The 20,523-nt window shown below is 41.6% G+C and overlaps 1 protein-coding gene across 1 annotated transcript in view; it reads right to left on the minus strand.

The window, feature by feature from the left end:
- The window catches only part of SMYD1 (SET and MYND domain containing 1), a 48,689-nt gene that overhangs the window by 4,227 nt on the left and 23,939 nt on the right, over positions 1 to 20,523 (minus strand). The window contains exons 4-7 of the mRNA XM_006875856.1: positions 20,351 to 20,481; positions 14,256 to 14,294; positions 8,354 to 8,543; positions 2,454 to 2,546 (exon numbers count right to left, since the gene is read on the minus strand). Of these exons, the coding sequence (XP_006875918.1) occupies positions 2,454 to 2,546; positions 8,354 to 8,543; positions 14,256 to 14,294; positions 20,351 to 20,481 (453 nt within the window). The remainder of the gene's footprint in view (positions 1 to 2,453; positions 2,547 to 8,353; positions 8,544 to 14,255; positions 14,295 to 20,350; positions 20,482 to 20,523) is intronic.

Here is a 20,523-nt window from a genome sequence, read left to right on the forward strand (position 1 = left end):
AGGGACCAGTCACTGGAAAAGGATATCATGTTTGGTAAGGTGGAGGGTCAGAGAAAAAGGGAAGACCCCCAACGAGATGGATTGGCCACGTGGCAGCATCAATGGACTCAAGCATGGCAACAGTAGTGAGGTTGGCCCAGGATCGGGCAGTGTTTCATTCTGCTGTGCATAAGGTCGCTATGGGTCAGTAACGACTTGATGGCAACTAACAACAACAACGAGACAGTGTTTTTTGAGATTGATCTCCCTGTCTCCTTTTTACAAGTAATAAAACTTTGCAGTGCTTAAGACAGAGAGCATGACATTTTCCCATGAACTTTTTGAATCCCCCTCAATGTATGCAATGATACCTTGTTGCACTGTTACGAGAATGTTGCTGTTATTAAGTGCCATCAAGTTGGATCCAACTCATAGCAACCCTGTATAGTTTCCAGGACTGGCTGGTGGGTTTGAACTGCCAATCTTTTGGTGCTTATCCTACAGTATCATACCAGGTATTTGAGAATAATATATATATATATATATATGCTTACTCTCACAACCATGCAACAAGGTAGGTATTACTACCCGATGAGGAAACTGAGCACAGAAAGAGTAATTTGTCAAAGTCACACAGGTAGAAAACAATGGGGTGAGGTTTAAACCAAGCAGTTGCGCTTTATAACCTGTGTTCTGAACCACCGTATCAGGCACTTGCAGCCCAGGCTGCACATTGGTATCATCTGGAGAGCTTGTAAAAAGTTTCTGTCTGGTCCTTCCCCCAGACTAATTGAGACCACATATCTGGGGAGAGACCCTGGCATCCACAGTCCAGAAACCCCTGGGTATCTTCCGTGCAGTGAGGTTGGACAGTCTGCCCTGCTGGAAGTGTACATGATGTATCAGCAGAAGAGCGAGAAATTCCCAGGAACTGTATTGACTCCATTGAGCTTGGAGTCAGGTTTTCCAGACTCATTCGCGTGTAGACATAAGCTAAGGTTGTACCCTACAGAATCAGAGGGTCCCTACATTTTAAATGTTCTTCTTGTCTTCTCTGGCTACCATAATCAGCTAAATGCTACACAACTCTTTCCATTTACAATGATCGAGAATTAATTTTGCTCTGAAACTTTCCCAGAAGCCCCCGAGGCAACTGGTGGAGGTGTGGCTATGCAGGAACTGGTGATCATTCATCTTAAAGACAATCCTGTTAAGCCCATGGGACAAAGCTCAGCCCTACACCTGGTGCTAACAAGAAGTTTGTTTGAATAGAAAAGAGGAAGAAGTGAAAAAGAACAGGTCAGTAGAGCCCTCCTGACTGCTACAACTCCTAACTCACACATCTGACATAAGTTTTCCATATGGCACATTAACACTTTGCCCATGTGTCTGTCTCTCTCACCCGGTAGAACTCCTGAGAGACAAAGAATATGGTTTGGGTTAGCCATCCCAATAAGGGCTCAAAAATGTGCAATGAATGAGTGAATAAAGGAAGACGAAGAACAGGGATAAAATATAGAAATTAGCAGACATCAGTCTCCCACGTTGCCATGTTCTAGTGGCATCCAAACCAGGGTTGCTTAAAGAGCTTATCAAAATAATACTGCTGCATGGTTCTTGTGCACTGTTGCAGGTTGGATGAATCAAATCAAAGAAGTGAGGCACGACACAGGAATCTATTTCTAACAAGCTGCCCAAGCGAATTTGACAGCAGTGTGCAGTGCGTCTCAACTTTCCCTGCATTTTGAAATCACAAAAGAGCTTTTAAAAGGACTGATGCATGGGTCCCATCCCCAGAGATTCCAGTAAAATTGTTCTGGTGTGTGGTCTGGACATCAAGAGTTTCAAAAGGTGATTCCAGTGTAAAGCCAGTGTTGAGGACTTCTGTTCTATATGCCATGGAGTTGGTTCCGATTCATAGTGACTCGGCATAGGGTTTCCAAGGTTGTAAATCTTTATGGGAGTAGAAAGCCTCATCTTTTCTCCTGTGGAACAGCTGGTATTTTCAAACCGCTGACCTTGTGGTTAGCAACCCAACTCATAACCACTATGCTACAAGAGCTCCTTCTGATGCTTCTATAGCCAGGGTTGATGCTCAGTGAAGACTAGAAACTGCAGAACTGAATTATGGGAAAGCAAGCAACCCACTCCCACTCTCTCTACTGTCTCCATTCTGCCATACCAGATGCCAAGCTGAGATTATCACAGGTCCCTCAGGGCCATCTGTCTAGGTGCCTTTGCTTCCTCAGACCCAGTTTCAGTGGGTTGGAGAGTCACTGAGAACACACCCCCAAGAAGTGCTAAAGGTTTGAGGTTCACAAGAGTTGTGGTCTCAGTCAAAGGATATATTCAGATGAAAGAGCCTGAATGATAACTGTTCATCCTTATCTCATTCCCTACCATAGCTAGAGAGCCTTTCCATTCTCCTCCCCAACCCATCCTCTATTTGGGAAAAAAAAAAAAAGGATTCTTACCTCATGGTACAAACCCTCAGAGCGAGCTTTGTCAATTTTTTCCAGTGTATCCTTGGAGAACTGTATCATCTCCTTCACCACTTCCTGAGATGGCTGGGAAGGGAAGTGAGAGACACTGAGTTGAAAGCCCATTCCATTTTTTAACAGCTGCCAACTTTGAAATTCAATGTAGTACACAATTAGTGATTCATGTATGTAAATGCTACTCAAAATCCCAATAGCTTTTCCTGCTCCCTCCCTCATCATGCTTCTGACTCATATTGTGTTTCCTATGGACCAAGCCCCAGAGCTTTGCTGCCAGCCAGCTAGCTACACCCTGGGCTCAGGCATGGGCGTTTGGACACCTGACATGTATCATGTTGTGTCTTCTCTGCCATTTTGGATTCTGACTAGATCACCCAAAATTCGTGTCATTCTCCCTCTTTGCTTCAAGTTAAGCACACATTCTACAGATATTCTTCAGCAAATTTTGTCTTCACCTGAGTCACTGATTTAAATACTAGTCACCACAGGGAGAGGACAGAGGCTATGGGCTTGACTCCAAAACCCTATACCAGTTACAATTAGAATTCACGAAATGAGGTCTTTTTGCATATGACCATTCAAACCTTTCCAAATGTCTTAGCATCCAGTCTGTATTTCCCTGTCTTGACCAAAAGGATATCATAGCAACCCTGTGTAGGGTTTCCAGTGAGTAGCTGGTGATTTTGAACTACCAACTTTGTGGCTCAAACCAACTTTGCAGTCCAGTGCTTTATCCCACAGCACCACACTAGGTCCCCTTTCTTGCTTGACAGATTAATAAAAAATCTTTCTCAATTTGATGTTGTAAGGAAGACTGTCCTTTAAGCTCTGGAAATCAGTTTAAAAAAATTAAAGGAGGCAACTTCCAAGGTTCCTACAACAGCTTAACTGAGAGGTTATTAATTTTCTACAAGCATAGCTTGTAGAAAAAGTTGAAGATAAGCTCTGTTATGGACTGAATTGCATCCTCCCTAAAATATGCGTTGGATTACTAAACCCTAAAACAGATTTGGATATCAAATTTTCTTTGTTATATAAATGATGCCATATCAGTGGAGGGTGTATCTTTAATTCTATAAACTTGGAGATCCAAAAAGAAGAGAAGAGGCACAGAAGCATGGAAGCACAGATGAGAGAAGACAGATGCCAGGACACATGAAGATCGCTAAAGAACAGAAGCTGAAAGAGATGAGGACCTTCCCCCAGAGCTAACAGACAGAGAGGAAGGCTTCTGCCGGAGTGGGTACACTGAAATCAGACTTCTAGCTGCCTAAACGGTGAGAAATAATTTCTGGTAATTATAGTCATCTACTTGTGGTACTAATGCTATAGTAGCACAAAGACACTAAGATATGACCCTTCTCTGAGAAAGAAAACAGGACTATTTTTCACTTTTTAGAATAAGGCAGGAAACCTTTCGATCAGCAGACAGGATACAGGGACCTCTTAGTAAGGCCCCCCCTTCTTTAATCGGTAAGCATTGCCACTGAGTCATGGCAACTCTGTCGGACTCAGAACTTCTCCTTTGGGCTTCCTTTATAGAAGCAGACAGCCTCATCTTTCTCCCACAGAGTGACTGGTGGATTTAAACCTCTGACTTTGGGACTAGTAGTCCAATGCTTATCCCCCAGTGCCACCAGAGCTCCTATGTCTCCCCTCTTAAGAAGCTTTAAACCCACCAAGACCAGTTAACCTTGGAAACCCTATACAGGGTGCAATGGTTTGGTTTTAGCTTTAGTTTTGATTGTTGTTGTTAAGTGCTGTTGAGTGCCGTTCAGTTTTGGTAGCTGTGTTGTTATCAGGCGCTGTCAAGTCAGCTGTGACTCATAATGACCCTATGCACAACAGAATGAAACACTGCCTGATCCTACGCCATCCTCACAATTGTTGTTACTTTGAGCCTACTGTTCAAAGTTACACTGTGCCCATACATTTTGTTGGGGGGGGTCTTCCTTTTTTTCACTGACCCTCCACTTCACTAAGCATGATGTCCTTCTCTAGGGACTCATTCCTCCTGATAATATGTCTGATGTATGAGACACAAAGTCTTGCCATCCTGGCTTCCAAGGAGCATTCTGGCTGTACTTCTTCCAACATAGATTTGTTTATTCTTCTGGCAGTCATGGGACTTTTAATATTCTCCTCCAACACCATAACTCAAATGCATCAATTCTTCTATGGTCTTCCTTATTCACTGCCCAACTTTTATATACATATAAGGCTATTGAAAAGATCATAACTTAGTCCTCAAATTGATATCTTTGTTCGTGAACACTTTAAAGAAGTCTTATGCAGCAGAACTGTCTAATGCAATATGTTTGATTTCTTGACTGCTGCTTCCATGAGTGTTGATTCTGAAGCAGCCAAAACCAACTCTTGACAACTTAATCTTTTCTCCGTTAAGAAGATTGTTGTTTATTGGTCCAGTGGTGAGGATTTTTGTCTTGTTTAGATTGAGATGTAATCTATATCAAAGGCTGTGCTCTTTGATCTTCATCAGTAAATGTTTTAAGTCCTCTTCACTTTCAGCAAGCAAGGAGTTTTCTTTAGGAGCCTCAAAATACATGAGGGGTGGGGAACTTCCATTCTGAGGCCGTATAAAGCCTGCAAATCATTTGGTCTGGCCCTGCCAAGGCAACCGCAGTTCCAGCCATCACATTATGGGTGAGTTAATTAAATATTTGACCAAATATAGCAGGTTAACATTTAAATAGATAATTTTGTAATGCCTATGAATGATGTTATAAATTTTGGCAGAAAAAAAGGTTCCCCACCCATGAAATATACAGAAGTAAAACAAGAAGAAAGTATAGAAGGGAGCAGATCAGGAAACTGAGGCACAAAAGGAAGACACTTGCCAAAAGACTTGTTTAAGCTCATAGCAAAAATTAGAACGCATGCTTCCTAATTATTTTTCGATTATCTTTTCTACTACATTATAATGTACTTTTAGATACCTTTTGCAGCTCACTTTTGAGCATTGTCTTTATTTTGAGTTATTTTAATGTTGGTGGTGTTGTTATGTGCTGTGAGGCACATTCTGACTCACTGTGATTCTGTATAGGTTTTCCAAAGAGCAACTGGTGGGTTTGAACCTCCAACCTTATAGTTAGCAGCCAGTGCTTATGCTACAGTGCCAAAGAACAGTCCAATTTGACATTCAAGGAATGGAAATTATTGTTTTGAAACCAGATCTGTTCAATCATAGATCATCAATCTATCAGGAGAGAGGTCCACTCTGCAGTTCAGACAGATAGACACGGGCATACTGTCATCAACTGGGAATGGCATCATTAAGATGAAGGAACTAATGGTTAAACGGCAAGTGCTGAAACTGCCAGATAAATTATGCAAGTTTTACAGAAATGACTACATAGTTGATTTCATTTTAGAAGAAAGAGAAAAAGGATCTGGACTCTTAACAAAAAAAAAAAAAATTAAGTGGTGGTGGGAACAAGTTATAAAATAAATACTCAGGATCAGGAAATAGGAAGGAATGCTGTCTTGTAGAGATGAAATCCAAAGACCCACCACCCTCGAGTTGACTCGGATTCATAGAAACCCTATAGGACAAAGTAGAAGTGCTCCTTATGGTTTCAGAGACTGTACATCTTTATGGGATCAGACAGTCTCAGATTTCTCAAATGCAGTGGCTGGTGGGTTTGAACTGTCGACCTTTCGATTAGCACACCAGTGCTCCTAGATAATACATGTACTATTATACTGTAGGTTTTGAAAGTTCAGGGTGAGGGCGGACACAGTAGCTCCTAAGGTGCTGTGTTCAGTGCCTCACACACTTATTGAAATACAGAACCTTAGATTCTATGAAAAGGACATTGTTCCTACATAGAGCATATTCATCCTGGGTACCAGCTGCTTTATCTCCTGCCTTGGAGGGATGATTCTCAATTTCCCCATCCCAGGCCACTGCTGACCCATTAGTCATAGCTTCCTCCTCCTACTTGTAAGTAGACAGAGACTGACTATGCTTATACACATGTGTGTGCATGGGTGTGCATGTGTACCTTTTGATTTTTATGATTGTTGTTGTTGTTAAGTGCTGATGAGTCAGTTCCAACTCACAGCATTCCTGTATAGAGTTTCCAGGAAGCAGCTGGTGAGCTTGAACCACCAACCTTTTGGTTTAAAATGCATAAAGGAGTCCTGGTAGCACTATGGATTAGGTGTTGGGCTGCGAACTATAAGGTTGGCAGTTTGAACCCACTAGCTGTCTGCAGGAGAAAGATTTACAGTCTCAGAAACCCTATATAGGGTCATTATGAGTCAGAATTGAATCAGGGACAATGGGTTTAGTTTGGGTTGTGAGCAGAGACTACACCATTCTGCCCCTGTTTTGTCTCTTAAGTAAAAGAATTCATTCCATATCTATATAAAGATCTACCTTGTTAGCTTTAATAGCTTTAGGCTGTTCCTTTAATTCAAATAATTCCCTGTTGGTGGCTATTTAAGTCTTATTCAACAATTTGCTGTCCTCAACAATGCTGTGATGCATGTTCCTCTACATGTATCTTTGCGCATATGTACAAGTATATCTATAGACTAGATTCTTAGGAGTAGAACTGCCTGGTCAAAGGGAGAAAAAAATATTATATTTAAAGAACAAAATAAGTGGCAAAAAGAAAATGTCTAGACTAGCTTGAGTATGAAATGAGAGCTGCGTCAAGTGAGGGAATACTGTTATCTGAATATTAGCACAGACACTGATGAGTAATGAAGTCATAGACAGGGTCACCAAATCTGGACCTCCAAGTTGTTTTTGCTCGTAGAGTGTGTTCTAACTAGAGGTGATTTATCTGTCCACACGTAGTATACAGAATTTGTTAAGTGAATTTAGAAGCATATTTGAGTATGCCTCAGTGAATTGTATCTTACATGCACAAGGGAGGAGACTGCACAGCTTAACATTCTTAGTTAGCCTTCCTCTCTGGAGAGACACAGTGGTCTGACTGTTAACCAGGTAACAGCCCACTCAGGAGTTAATGATATTAACCAATCTCAACATTGCCCCATCTCCATACTGCCCATCTCTGGGAGACTAGGAATACCTCTGTGATAACCAGACAACAAACCTCTTTGCCCATGAGAATTCAGTATCTGAAATTCTCAGCATTACTTAGTCTGCAAAGGGAGAAGAGGAACTAAAATCTATATGCCAGTCATTTTACATACATCATCCTGCCTAATCCAATAACGACCCTTTGAAATGGGTGCCATATCCCTATTTTGCAAATGTGAAAACTGAGTAACTTCCCCAAATCAAACACCTGATAATTGTTGGCACTATGATTCCAGCTAGGGATGTTCTGTCCATACCATGATACCTCCTCAAGGTTAGGGGACAGCCTTCTAAGAAACCAATGGGCACAGGGTGAACTAATTAACTAGGAAATCTACCTGGACTTGCTCCTTAATAGATGGTCACAACCTTAGGACCATAAGAAGAGTATGAGTGGAATGTGAGACCCTATCCAGAGAAGCAGTGACACCAGAGATGGAGGCAGAGATGAGGACATGGACAAATGGAGCAGCTAAGGACTCTAGACTCATGGGAAGAGAAAGACTGTGTGCTGGTGGCCAGGAGGCAGGCTTGCAGAATGTGCCCTTTGGTTGTTTAAATGTGCCCTTTTGTGTATATCCACCCACCCCACCCCCAAAAAAACAAAGGGAATAGAAGCAAATACTGTTGAATGATAATGCACGGAGGGGACTGTAATTATTGCAATGAAACGATGAGTGTAAAACCAATGTTCTCCCATGTAAACTATCACTCAATTCACAATAAGAACTTTTTTTAAAAAAAGGGAGAGAGAGAGAGATGGTCACAAAAATCCAAGTAGTGGGGGGGCTGTGTGTACCTTCGGGTCATCTTTCACCCCCAGGAAAAGGTCATCTTTCAGTCCTTTCTGGCAGTGTTCACAGGTGCAGTCAAAGTAATACTGGCTCTTCAGCTGCTTTTTACGCTCTGCGCTAACATTGAGAAAGTCGATGTAGGACACCTTCAACTCTTCTCCTTCTGAGATCTTGCCCAGGGCTCGTAGCTCAATTCTGGAGCAGGGAAAGAGGAAAGAATAAATCAAGTCCAGGGCTACTGAAGTGGGATACATGCTCTCCCAGGTTTCAAGGAGCAGAACCTCAAAAACAGTGACTTCCACTAGCACTTTGAGAAGTCTCATTCCTACAAAAATCAAAGAGCGGAAATATGACCTAAGGATAGATTTCTGGATAATTCCACTTCACTCATTTTAACAATCAAATCTGCTCCACTCAATTAATCCCTCTGAAATCAATTCAAATAGATTATTGGTAAAAGTGGTGATGGTTGCTGTTGTTGTTGAGTGCCGTGGAGTTGGTTCTGACTCACAGCAACCCTGTTAGGGTCTCTGAGGAGTAAGTAACAGGTGAGTTTGAACCACCAACCCTGCAGCTCAAACTGACCTTGCAGTCCAGTGCATTGTCCTGCAGTGCCACACTAGGACTCCTGGTAGCCTGGTCATAAAATCAAACATAGCTTTCATGCCTGCAATTGTCCCTATATGTTTACTTATTGTCTGCAAACAAACCAAAGTACTAATGATAGGGCAAAAACTCCAAACAAAAGAAGAGCCAAAAATCATTTCTGGTTAGTTTTGGAACCACTCTCTGAGAAACACATATTTAATTACCTATAGTTTTGACCCGTTTTGTCTAACTTTTAGACCTCTCTTAACTTTCATCCCAATGTTGTTTGTAAATGCTGAGTCAAGTTCAGGCCCATATTGAGTGAGGACCCATATGCTTAAACCAAAAGAAAAAAACCTCAAACCTGCTGCTGGTGAGCCCATTGTGACTCACAGTGACCCATGTGTTTCAGAGAAGAACTGCTTGAGAGGGTGTTCTTGCTGTAATCGTTACAAAAGTAGATTGTGAAGCTTTTTTTTTTAAGTGCCCATGTGTGAATTTAAACTATCAACCTTTTAGTAAGAAGTCAAGGGCAAACTGGTTGTACCACCAGTCAGAGAGCCATTGGGGAGTACAAGCAGTTAAGCAAATAATCAAAGGCAAGCTCTGTTAGTCGGCTTCACGGTTTACTTTTGTGTTTATTGGGAGACACAACTTTCTGATTGAAGATGGTTACCAAGAACAGAAGGCATTTCAGGTCCCTTCCAATCAAGACCTTATCCTCCAATTACCTACATCCCCACCCACCTTACCATATGATACAGAATGCACTGAAGACAAAACCCACTGCGAGACATCCAGTAAAGCCAAACAAACCATGCAACTTCTACCCACAAGGCTAAACAGCCAAAGAAAACAAGTGGTGAGCCCTACAAACTGGATTCCAAATTGTGCTTCTGTATCTTCCCAGGGTTCTGGGGCCTCACCGCCCATTGAGTAATCATCACCTAGATAATAAGTGGTGGGATGCAGAAGGCGAGGGAGGCAGCTTCTATGAAGGAACCCACACTCGTTTCTTTTACCTCCCAGGAAAGCTGAGTTCCATACTGTTGAAAGACAGGGCAAGATTTCAATACCACAGAAGGTGTCCCCTCAAAAGCAGCCCCCTTCTTCTGCATGCTATAAATTGATAACATAGCAAGCAACAGCTGAAAGCTGCTGACATGATGTCCAGGTGTCTGAGGTGGTCATTTACAGTTAAAAACCCTGGCTCCAGAGATGTTGCATAATGGATAGAGTTCATGTTTAGGGTGTTGCTTAGCCCTCTAGTGCTGCTATACCAGAAATACCACGTGGGTGGCCTGAACAAACAGAAAGTTCTTTTCTCACTATTTTCTAGAATGCTGGAAGTCTGAATTCAAGGTACCAGCTCTAAAGCAAGGTTTTCTTTCTCTGTGAGGTCTGGAGGAAGGTCGTTGTCTCTTCTGGATTTCTGCTCCTGGGTGATTCTCATGTGCTTGGCATAAGTCTTCCTCCAAGTCTGCTTCCTAGCTTGCTTGTTTAATCTCTTTTATATCGGAAAAGAGAATGAACCAAAATGCATTCCACACTAACCTGCCACATTAACATAACGAAGACAACCCATTCCCCAATGGGATCATAACCACAGCATTTGTTGTTGTAAAGTGCCTTTAAGTTAGTTCCAACTCATAGTGACCCACTGTAGGGTTTCCAAGGAGTGGCTGGTGAGTTTGAACCACCAACATTGCGGTTCAAACTAACTTTGCAGTCCGGTGCTTATCCTACAGCGCCACAGCAAGACTCCAACCTCAGCATAGAGGTTAGGATTTATAATACATTTTTAGAGGACATAATTCAGTCCATAACATTCCATCCTCTGGACCTCCAAAATACATGTCAATACCACATCTACAACACATTCACCCCATCACACGGTCCCAATGTCTTCAATCAACTCCAAGTCCCAGATCTCATTTTCTGAATCACCTCAATCAAATATGGGTGAGACTCTAGGGGTATTCCATCCTGGGGGAGGGGAGGAATCCTCTTTATCTGTTTACATGTGAAATCTGCAGTCCAAATTATCTGTACAAGGGTGGAAGAGGCACCAAGTAGACATTTCTACTACAAATGGGAGAAGTTAGAGGGAAAGAAAAGATAACAAGGCACCAAGCAAGTCTCAAACCCAGCAGAACAGGTTACATTAGCTCTCAAAGCATAAAAATAATCCTCTGTTCTTTGGGACCATCTAGGCAATGGTCTTGCCCCACCATATGCTGGGTGTTGGTCAGGCTTTCTGAATTCTGTGTGGAGACCTCTCAGTCCTGGGCTTCAGCTCTGCCTGCCAGCCTGACTGCTCCCTCAACTTTGGGTGGCTCCATTCTCCTTGTTCATCTTAGCACTCAGCCCTGGCAGGCCCCATTCTTCTACTCCTTGAGCATAGCAGCACTGCCCCCTCAGTCTGGGTGTTAGGCCCATCCCACTGGCACACTAGAATAGCAGGAACCAAACTGGCAAAGATGCATCTTTTTGAAACCTAGGAGGTTGTGGGCCACCCTTTGAGATCCAGGAGACCAGAGTGCAGTCCTGTGAAGCTAAGAAAGCACTACTTTTCGTGTTCCTTCTGATAGTTCCGCTGAGCTCCCAGCTACTCCAAAGATGGTCCTTTTCTTTCCTTCAAGGCTAACAGATAATGCTTCTTCACCCTGATTCCTGCCTGTAGATTTTCAAGAGACAGGTAGTTTTATTCCCTTTTATCCTACTTCTGATCCCTTTAGTCTAAGCGATGCTGTTTTCTCTTACGGTAGTGACAGGCTTACACTCCTTAACAAAAGATTGAGTGATGACATCTCTATAACCATTCAAGAATATGTGTCCTTAGTCTGAAAAACAGAATTTCCCAAATATTTACATTCTGTTTTCATTTTGCAGTTTGTTTGTAAGTCCATCTCTTTCTTCTTGCATTTTACTATGAATAAAATGAAACCACACCACCCCTTTAAGTTCTTGTTTAGAAATCTCCTCAGCCAGATATGCAAAGTCATAACTTAAAGGTTCTACCTTCCAAATATGTTGAACACAGTTCCTACAGTTTCTTTGTCACTGCATAGAAAGCATCAACCCTTCTTCCACTGTCCAATCACATGTTCATCATTTTCTTTTAAAGCCTTACCAGAAGCACATTTAATGTCCACATTTCTACCAATATTCTGTTGCTGGTGCTGTATGTACTCTCTAAGATAATAGAGACTTTCTCTATAGCTCTCCTCATTTCCTTCTAAGCCCTCGCCAGTAATCTCTGCAAGACAATTTAGACTTTTATTACTAGGCATCTTAAAACTCTTTCAGCTTTTCCATCATCTCTTTCCGCAGATGTAGTCCATTTGATTTCTGTGTATTCCATCTGGTGAGGTCCATGTGTATAGTCATCTCCTATGCTGTCTAAAGAAGGTATTTGAAATGAACAAATCATTGATTTTGCAGAATTCTATCATGTGTTCTCCAGCATAATTTCTATCACCAAGGCCATATTTTCCAACTACTGACCCTTCCTCTTTGCTCCCAATATTTGCATTCCAATCACCAGTAATGATCAATACATCTTGAAATCGATCAAACATGCAATCAAGATGTATTGATCTTGCTCTTTAGGACTACATTAATGTCCTAAAAAGGAGTTCTGATAGTGCAGTTGTTAAACACTTGGCTACTAAATGAAAGGTTGACAGTTCAAATCCACCAGTCACTTCATAGGAGAAAGCTGTGACAGTCTGCTTCCATAAAGATTTACAGCCTTGGAAACCTTGCAGGGAAGTCCTATCCTGTCCTATAGAATTGCTATGGGTTAAAATTGACTGGATGGGAATGGGTAATGGCCTAAGTAGTTCCAAGTGACAGGTCTGGGTCCAGTATTGAATGTGATCTCTGATATTTGGCCCTGATAGGGTGAGTAAGCCCTCCTGCCTCCACTTGCCCCTTATAAAGACAACTCACCCTAGTGACATGTCCTCACTCAACAGTGACTGGGTTAGACTTTCCAGGAGCTTTGTTAAACCAATTCTTGCCACGTCTCTGAGTGTCTCAATTTGCTTGAGTGGTGTTACAGAATTTTCAAATCAAATTAATTTAAAATCAATTAAATAAGAAAAAATCATCTATGTGAATGCTTTACCTTACCTTACTTGGAGTTGGGGTAAAATGAGGACCGGAAAGGTAATCAGGAGATGAGGATTGTAGCCCAGGCTTAGGCCCCTTCCACATCTGCTGTTATTGTGTGCTGTGGAGTCTATTCCCACTCACAGCAACCCTACAGGACAGAGTACAACTGTCCCATAGAGTTTCCCAGGCTAAAATCTTGACAGCAGCATACTGCCATATTTTTCCCCGACAGGCAGCTGAGAGGTTCAAATCATTGGTCTTACTATTAGCAGCCGAGCACTTTGATCACAGCCCCATCCACTCTCCTTCTTCCTTCTCTAACAGGCTGCAATTCTACAGTTCAGCTAATAGAGTTACAGCTAGGCAACTGAAGTAACTATTTCTTGTAGATCTTAAGAACAGAGCCAAAGTCACAGAGACTTAAGACTAGAAAAGGTACCTAGAGACCTTCTCATCCTGACTTTCACTCTGCAGATGTGGAATCTAAGCCCAGGAACCAAAGCCAGGCTGTACACCAACACAAACACAGATGCACCAACGACTCCTACCCTCAACTCCCACAGGGTATTTTGTTTTAAATACAAAAATTATTTCATATGCTTTTAAAACCACTCTGAAGAAGGTGGAGGGAACTGGGGGGAAGACAGTCTGTGGTCATTTGATTTTCAATAAGAAAAGTCAAACGTAAAATCTAACCAAACTGACTTTAATAGACAGTTGACCAGAAGCAACTCATAGCTATGAATAAATATTTATCAAAAAGATATATTGTTGATAGTGTTTTCAGAACTCAATCTGGGTGAGTAGTTGGGGGTTATGAATAAACACACAGTCCATTAGTAGGTCAGTAATATCAACAGTACTGATTTCATGGTGAGCAGAGTTTATAGGATGACGCAGGCTTTCGCTGAGATGCTGTGGACAAGAAGGGACTGTCATGCTTCAGGATTAGAGGTGAGGGAGACATGGGGCATAAAAAAAGGGAGAAGGAAACAAAGTAAACAAAGGGTGGGATGAGGAACAAAATGATTAATTTAAATGAATTGAGATGCACCCCTCAGCAAAGACAAGACTCTGGGGTTCACAAGAACATTACAGACAGACAGCAGCCAAGGAGTCTTGGGAATGGGTGGCCCCAGCAAACCAGGCACTGAAGGAGATGGGTCAGAGGTGCAGGGGTGCTTGAAAGGACTGACCCACCTCATTTGGGTGTGAAACATGGATTTCACTGCCTCATGACTGAAAGACAAAACAGACACCCGAACAGAAATCATTACAACTGGATAATTCAGTAAGCCTAGCAATAGTGCACAGCATTCTGGGTTAAGCAAACAAAGCTTTGGCTATGAAAACCACCTTTATCCCAGCACCTTCTAGCTTAAGACAGCCTGGTATAGTGGAAAGGGCATTGGGTTAAGAACAAGAAGTTCTGGGTCCAACTGTACTCAACCTTGAACAAGCTCCTTCACTTCACTGGGTCTCATCTGTGACTTGGTAATGAGACTGTCAGAATTTTAAAGTACCACGCTAAAAGCAAAAAACATATGGGATGTTGTTACTGTCTTGCCAACAACAAGCATCCTGAAGGAATAAACGTTGCCTCTTTTAATGTCCATCTTAGGGAAAGCATGAACTATGTATAAAATAAGCAATTCACAACAAAACAAAAAAATCAGTTTTCATCTAGTCAGTTCCAATTTGTGGAGACTCTGTGTGTTCCTGAGGGTTTTTAAGGCTATGACTTTTTGGAAGCCTAGTTCCAGGCCTTTTTTCTGAGGTGTTTCAGAGTGGGTTCAAACCTCCAACCTTTCAGAAAGTAGGCAAGTTAGTTAACTATTTGCATCACCCAGGGACTCCAGGTGACATGGTTGTTGTTGTTATGTGCTGTGGAGTCGGTTCTGACTCATAGCAACATTGTACAGGGTTGCCAAGGCTGTAAATCTTTAAGGGAGCAGAAAGCCTCATCTTTCTCCTATGGAACAGCTGGTAGTTTCAAACTGCTGACCATGAGGTTAGCAGCCTGATACAAAATCACTACGCTACCAGAGCTCCTTAGGTGACATGGTAGTGTATGAAAATTGCTGGGATTAGAACTGAGTTCCTCACACTATGACCAGGGCTTCTTCCACTATAGCAGACAACTAGGCAGTGACTGTAAAGTCACCTTTGTTTCTTTTTTTTTTGCCTAACAGCTAAGATGCTCAGGTAGAATGCAGATGCTGTAAATGAGTTGTTGTTGTTGTTGTTGTTAGGTGCCATAGAGTCGGTGCCGACTCATAGCGACCCTATGCACAACAGAATGAAACACTGCCTGATCCTGGGCCAACCTCACAATTGTTGCCACACTTGAGTCCACTGATACTGCCACTTTGCCAATCCATCTCACTGGGAGTAGACACAAAGAATACAGAGCAGATACCAGAGATAATCTGAAGAACATGTTTCCAGGTTCCTGTAGTTATTACATGTATTGACAAGCGAGAGCCCTGGGTCACCACCAGTTAGTGGAATGGCAACTAGAAAAGCCTGCCCTTTATGTGCCTGAATTTGAACTTCTCTGCCACCCTGGCTAAGCACAAACTGTCCTCTTGAGATGACATCATGGTGTCCAGGTCATTTAGGCTCAGGAAGGGAAGCAGAAATGTCGGAGGAAGAGTATCATCTGGAACCAAAATAAACTGGGCCATAATGAGAGATTTTCTCAATTGCTTAAGAGTCTACTGTCATGGGTTATTTTTATTGTTAGGAGCCTTCAAGTCAGTTCTGACTCATAATGAGAGAACGCAACCCTGCCCAGTCCTGCACCATTTTCACAATCTTTGTTTCAGCTTATTGTGGCAGCCACAGTATCTAATCCATCTCATTGAGAATAGTCCTCTTCTTTGCTAACCCTCTGCTTTGCCAAGCCTGACGTCCTTCTCCAGGGACTGGTCCCTCCTGATAACATGTCCCAAATAGTGGGATGAAGTCTTGTCATCCTTGCTTCTACGGAGCTTTCTGGCTGTACTTCTTTCAAGGCAGATGTACTCATTCTTCTGACAGTCTATAGTATATTCAATATTCTCCACTAATACCATAATTCAAAGGTATCAATTTTTATTTGGTCTTCCTCATTCATTGTCCAACTTTTGTATGTATATGAAGCAAATGAAAAGACCATGACTTCTGCTAAGCACACCTTAGTCCTCAAAGTGACATCTTTGCTCTTTAACACTTTAAAAAGATCTTTTGCAGCAGATTTACCCAACATAATACATCATTTGATTCGATTGCTGCTTTTGTGGGTGTTGATTGTGGATCCAAATAAAATTAAATCCTTGATCATTCTAAAATTTTATCCATGTATCATGATGTTGCTGATTGGTCCAGTTGTGAAGATTTTTGTTTTCTTGTTGTCAAAGTATAATTCACACTGAAAACTGTAGTAATTGATCTTCATCAGCAAGTGCTTCGTTTTTGCTGTAGCAAATAAAGTTGTGTCATCTGCATATCACAGATTGTTAATGTGCCTTCCTGCAATCCTGATACCACATTCTTCTTCATATAGTTCAGTTTCTCAGATTATTTGCTCAGCATACAGACTGAATACGTATGGTGAAAGGATACAACCCAGCTATAGATTTTTCTTGGTTTTAAATCTCACACTATCCCCTTGTTCTGTTTGAACAATGGCTTCTTGGTCTACGTACATGTTCTGTGTGAGCACAATTCACCATTCTGGAATTCCCATTCTGTGTAGTGTTAGCCATAATTTACTATCATCCACATAGTCTAATGCCTTTGTATGGTCAACAAAACACAGACAAACATCTTTCTGGTATTCTCTGCTTTCAGCCAAAATCCATCTGATATCAGCAATGATATCCCTCATTCAATATCCTCTTCTGAATCCAGCTTGAATTTCCAACAGTTTCCTGTTGAAGTGCTTACTGCTGCAACCATTTTTTAATTATCATCAGCAAAATTGACTTGTGTATGACATTAATAATATTGTTTGATATTTCTGCATTCCGGTAGGTCACCTTTCTTTGGAATGAGCATGAATATGGATTTCTTCCAGTATCTTCCAACTTTCTTGGCAATCATGAGTGAGCCCCTCCAGAGATGCATTTGTTTGTTGAAACATCTCAATTGGTATTTCAATTGCTGGAGCTTGTTTTTCACCAAACTTAGTGCTGCTTGGACTTCTTTCATCAGTACCATTGATTCTTGATCATATGCCTCCTCTTGAAATGGTTGAACACTGTCCGATTCCTTTTGATACAGTGACTCTGTGTAGTATTTCCATTTTCTTCAGATGCTTCCTGCATCAGTCTATATATTGCCCACAGAATCATTCAAAATGTGCAACTAAGGCTTGAACTTTTTTCTTTAGTTCTTTCAGTTTGAGAAATGCCTAGTGTTTATTTCCCTTTTGGATTTTCGACTCCAAGTCTTTGTACATTTCATTATAATACTTTACTTTGTCTTCTGAAATCACCCTTTGAAATCTTCTGTTCGGCACTTTTACTTCATCATTTCTTTTACTTTAGTTACTCTGTGTTCAAGAGCAAGTTTCAGGGCCTCTGCTGATATCCATCTTGGTCTTTTCTTTCGTTCCTGTCTTTTTAATGACCTTTGGTTTCTTTATGTATGATGTTTTTTATGTCATCCCACAACTTTCCGACTCTTTAGTCATAAGTGTTCAATACATCAAATCTGTTCTTGAAGTTGTCTCTAAATTCAGGTGGGAATATCAAGGTCATATTCTGGCTCTCATGGACTTGTTTTAATTTTCCTTAGCTCCAACTTGAATTTGCAATTGATGTTCTATTCTGCAGTCAACAACCCTTCACCATATTATAATTAATGACATTGAACTTGTCCTTTGCCTTTTTCCTCAGATGTAGTCAATTTGATTCTTGTGTATTCCATCTGGTGAGGTTCGTGTGTATAGCTGCCACTTATAATGTTGTTGAAAAAGATATCTGCAATGAATAAGACCTTGGTCTGGCAAAATTCTATAATGCGATCTCCAGCATCATTTCTATTACCAAAGCCATATTTTCCAGTGACTGATCTTTCTTTATTTCCAACTTTCCCATCCCAATCACCAATAATTATCAATACATCCTGATTGCATTTTTTTTTTTAAACCATTCTAGTTGGTAAAAATCTTCAGTGTCCTCATCTTTGGCATTAGTGCTTTGTTTGTAAATTTTAATAATAATCATATTAACTCATATTCCTTGTAGGTATATGGATAATATCCTATCACTCAAGGCAGATCTTTAAATGCTCTCTCTGATCATGAATGCAACCTCATTCCTCTTCAATTTGCCATTCCAAGCATAATAGCCCAGTTCACAATGGCCAATATCAGTCATTTAAACTCACTAATGCCTAGCAGTCCTGGAGTGGCACTGTAGGATAAATGCACTGGACCACAATGTTGGTTTGAACCACAAGGTCACAGGTTCAAACTCACCAGCAACTCCTTGGAAATCCTATACAGGGTCACTATGAGTCAGAACTGATTTGACAGCACTTAACAATGCCTAGGATATTGATCTGTATATGTTCCATTTCATTTTTGATGATTTCCAATTTTCCTAGAATGTACTTTGTACATTCCACATTTCACTTATTAATGCATGTTTTCAGCTGTTTCTTCTGATTTGGACTTATTCCACAGTAGTAGGTAAAGATCCTAAGAAGTTTATTCCATCCATGTCATTAAAGTTCACTCTTCTTTGAGGAGGCAACTCTTCCCCCCCTGGTGTATTTTGAGTACCTTCCAAACAGGGCTCATCTTATGGCACTACATCAGACAATGTTCCACTGCTAGTTAGGTTTGCACTGGCCAATTTTTTCCAAAGTAGATCCCCCAGTCCTTCTTCCTAGTCTATCTTAGTCTGGACGCTCCACTAAAACCTGTCCTCCATTGGGGGCCCTGTTGGTATTTGAAATACCAATGGCATAGCTTCCAGCATCACAGCAACACACAGGCCACCACAGTACAACAAACTGGCAGGTGAGTGTATATTGTCATGTAGCCCCTTGCTTTCAGAAATAGGAAGGAAAATGGGGTTTAGCCTTGTTCTCCCCTGAAAACCAGAAACTATCATCTTTGACTTCCAGGAAACGTTGGGGAGAAACCTGCTCGTTGTCAATGGCTTGAAGTCAACTTGCATCTGTCAAGAGAACCTGTCTCTACTAGCAAAAGAAATACTATTGCTCAGGCCTTGTTACTCCCAAGTCTCCCTAGTCTGAGCCATGAATAACCAGGAACTCATTCCCTTTGCTGGTTTTCTTCATTTTTAATCTCAAGATCCAGTTGTGCTCTTTTTCTCCTGATCTGTGCCTTCAAGGGTGGGGAGGCTGACCTCTGAGGTCTACAGTACCCAGGCTTTTTGGCTTCTGGCTTCTGATTGGGATTCAGCCAATGGAAAGAGATCAGAAGGTGGGACGAGAGAAAGGTAGGAGTGTTTAGTCATCTGGTTCCTTTCTGCCTCACCCTGGTTCTAGTAGTGGCTGGTTTCTCTACAGTCATAGGTCCTCCTGAGTGGCCACCCTCTCCTGGTTCTAGATCTCACTGGCTGCAAGTCATAGTGCTTCCTTGATTTGCCCCTAAGATCTAGAAGTGAGAATGACCTCTTGCTGTTGCTGGACACATATGATTCCTTGTTGGTTCCTTAAGCCCTGTCCACACTCTGCAAAGTGTCTCTTAATTGAATTCTCTATTAAACTCTCTCCTAATAAACTTCTTTGAACAAGTGTGCTTTCTAATTCCTACCAGTTCCTTGACTGACGCTCACTCCTGCCAGATCCCGTCTCCTTCAATATTCTGCAAGGACCTCTAAGTAGAGAATCTCAGTCTTCAAGTTTTAAAACAGTAGTTAGAGGTTTATCTAACACATATGTTGCTGTTACATGCCATCAAGTCAGTTCTAACTCATAGCGATCCTGTATAGGGTTTCCAAGGAGCAGCTGGTGAGCTTGAACCACCGACTTTTGCGGTTCAAACTGACTTTGCAATCCAGCGCATGAATCCACATCACCACACCAGGATGCTATCTCATACATCTAAGCAACCTTAAAACATGTGAGACTAAGAAATACCTCATAGGGAATTATTTGATATCCTCATTACTGTTCTCGCATCCACACTTAATTCTAAGATGAAATTCCTATTTGGTGCACATTTGAAATCCCTGCTTAGTTCAGGTTCAACTGTTTGTTTTAAGTCAAATGAAGAAAACACCATAAAGTCTCTCTATCCCCATCACACCACCCCCAGGTAGAGACATACTCACTTGCCGTTGTTAAATATGACGGTACAGTTGGGCCAACAGTCATGGTTCACCAGACCCAGGTTGGGGAAGATGCCCACGCCCACTGCTTGCAGTCCTCTCTGGTCGCTGAGAGTGAAGCCATTGCAATTAATCTTGCAGGGGAAAAAATAAGAGAGACCATTATCAGACATAAA

The sequence above is a fragment of the Chrysochloris asiatica genome, unplaced genomic scaffold (assembly GCF_000296735.1).
Source record: "Chrysochloris asiatica unplaced genomic scaffold, ChrAsi1.0 scaffold00341, whole genome shotgun sequence".
Lineage (NCBI taxonomy): Eukaryota > Metazoa > Chordata > Mammalia > Afrosoricida > Chrysochloridae > Chrysochloris > Chrysochloris asiatica.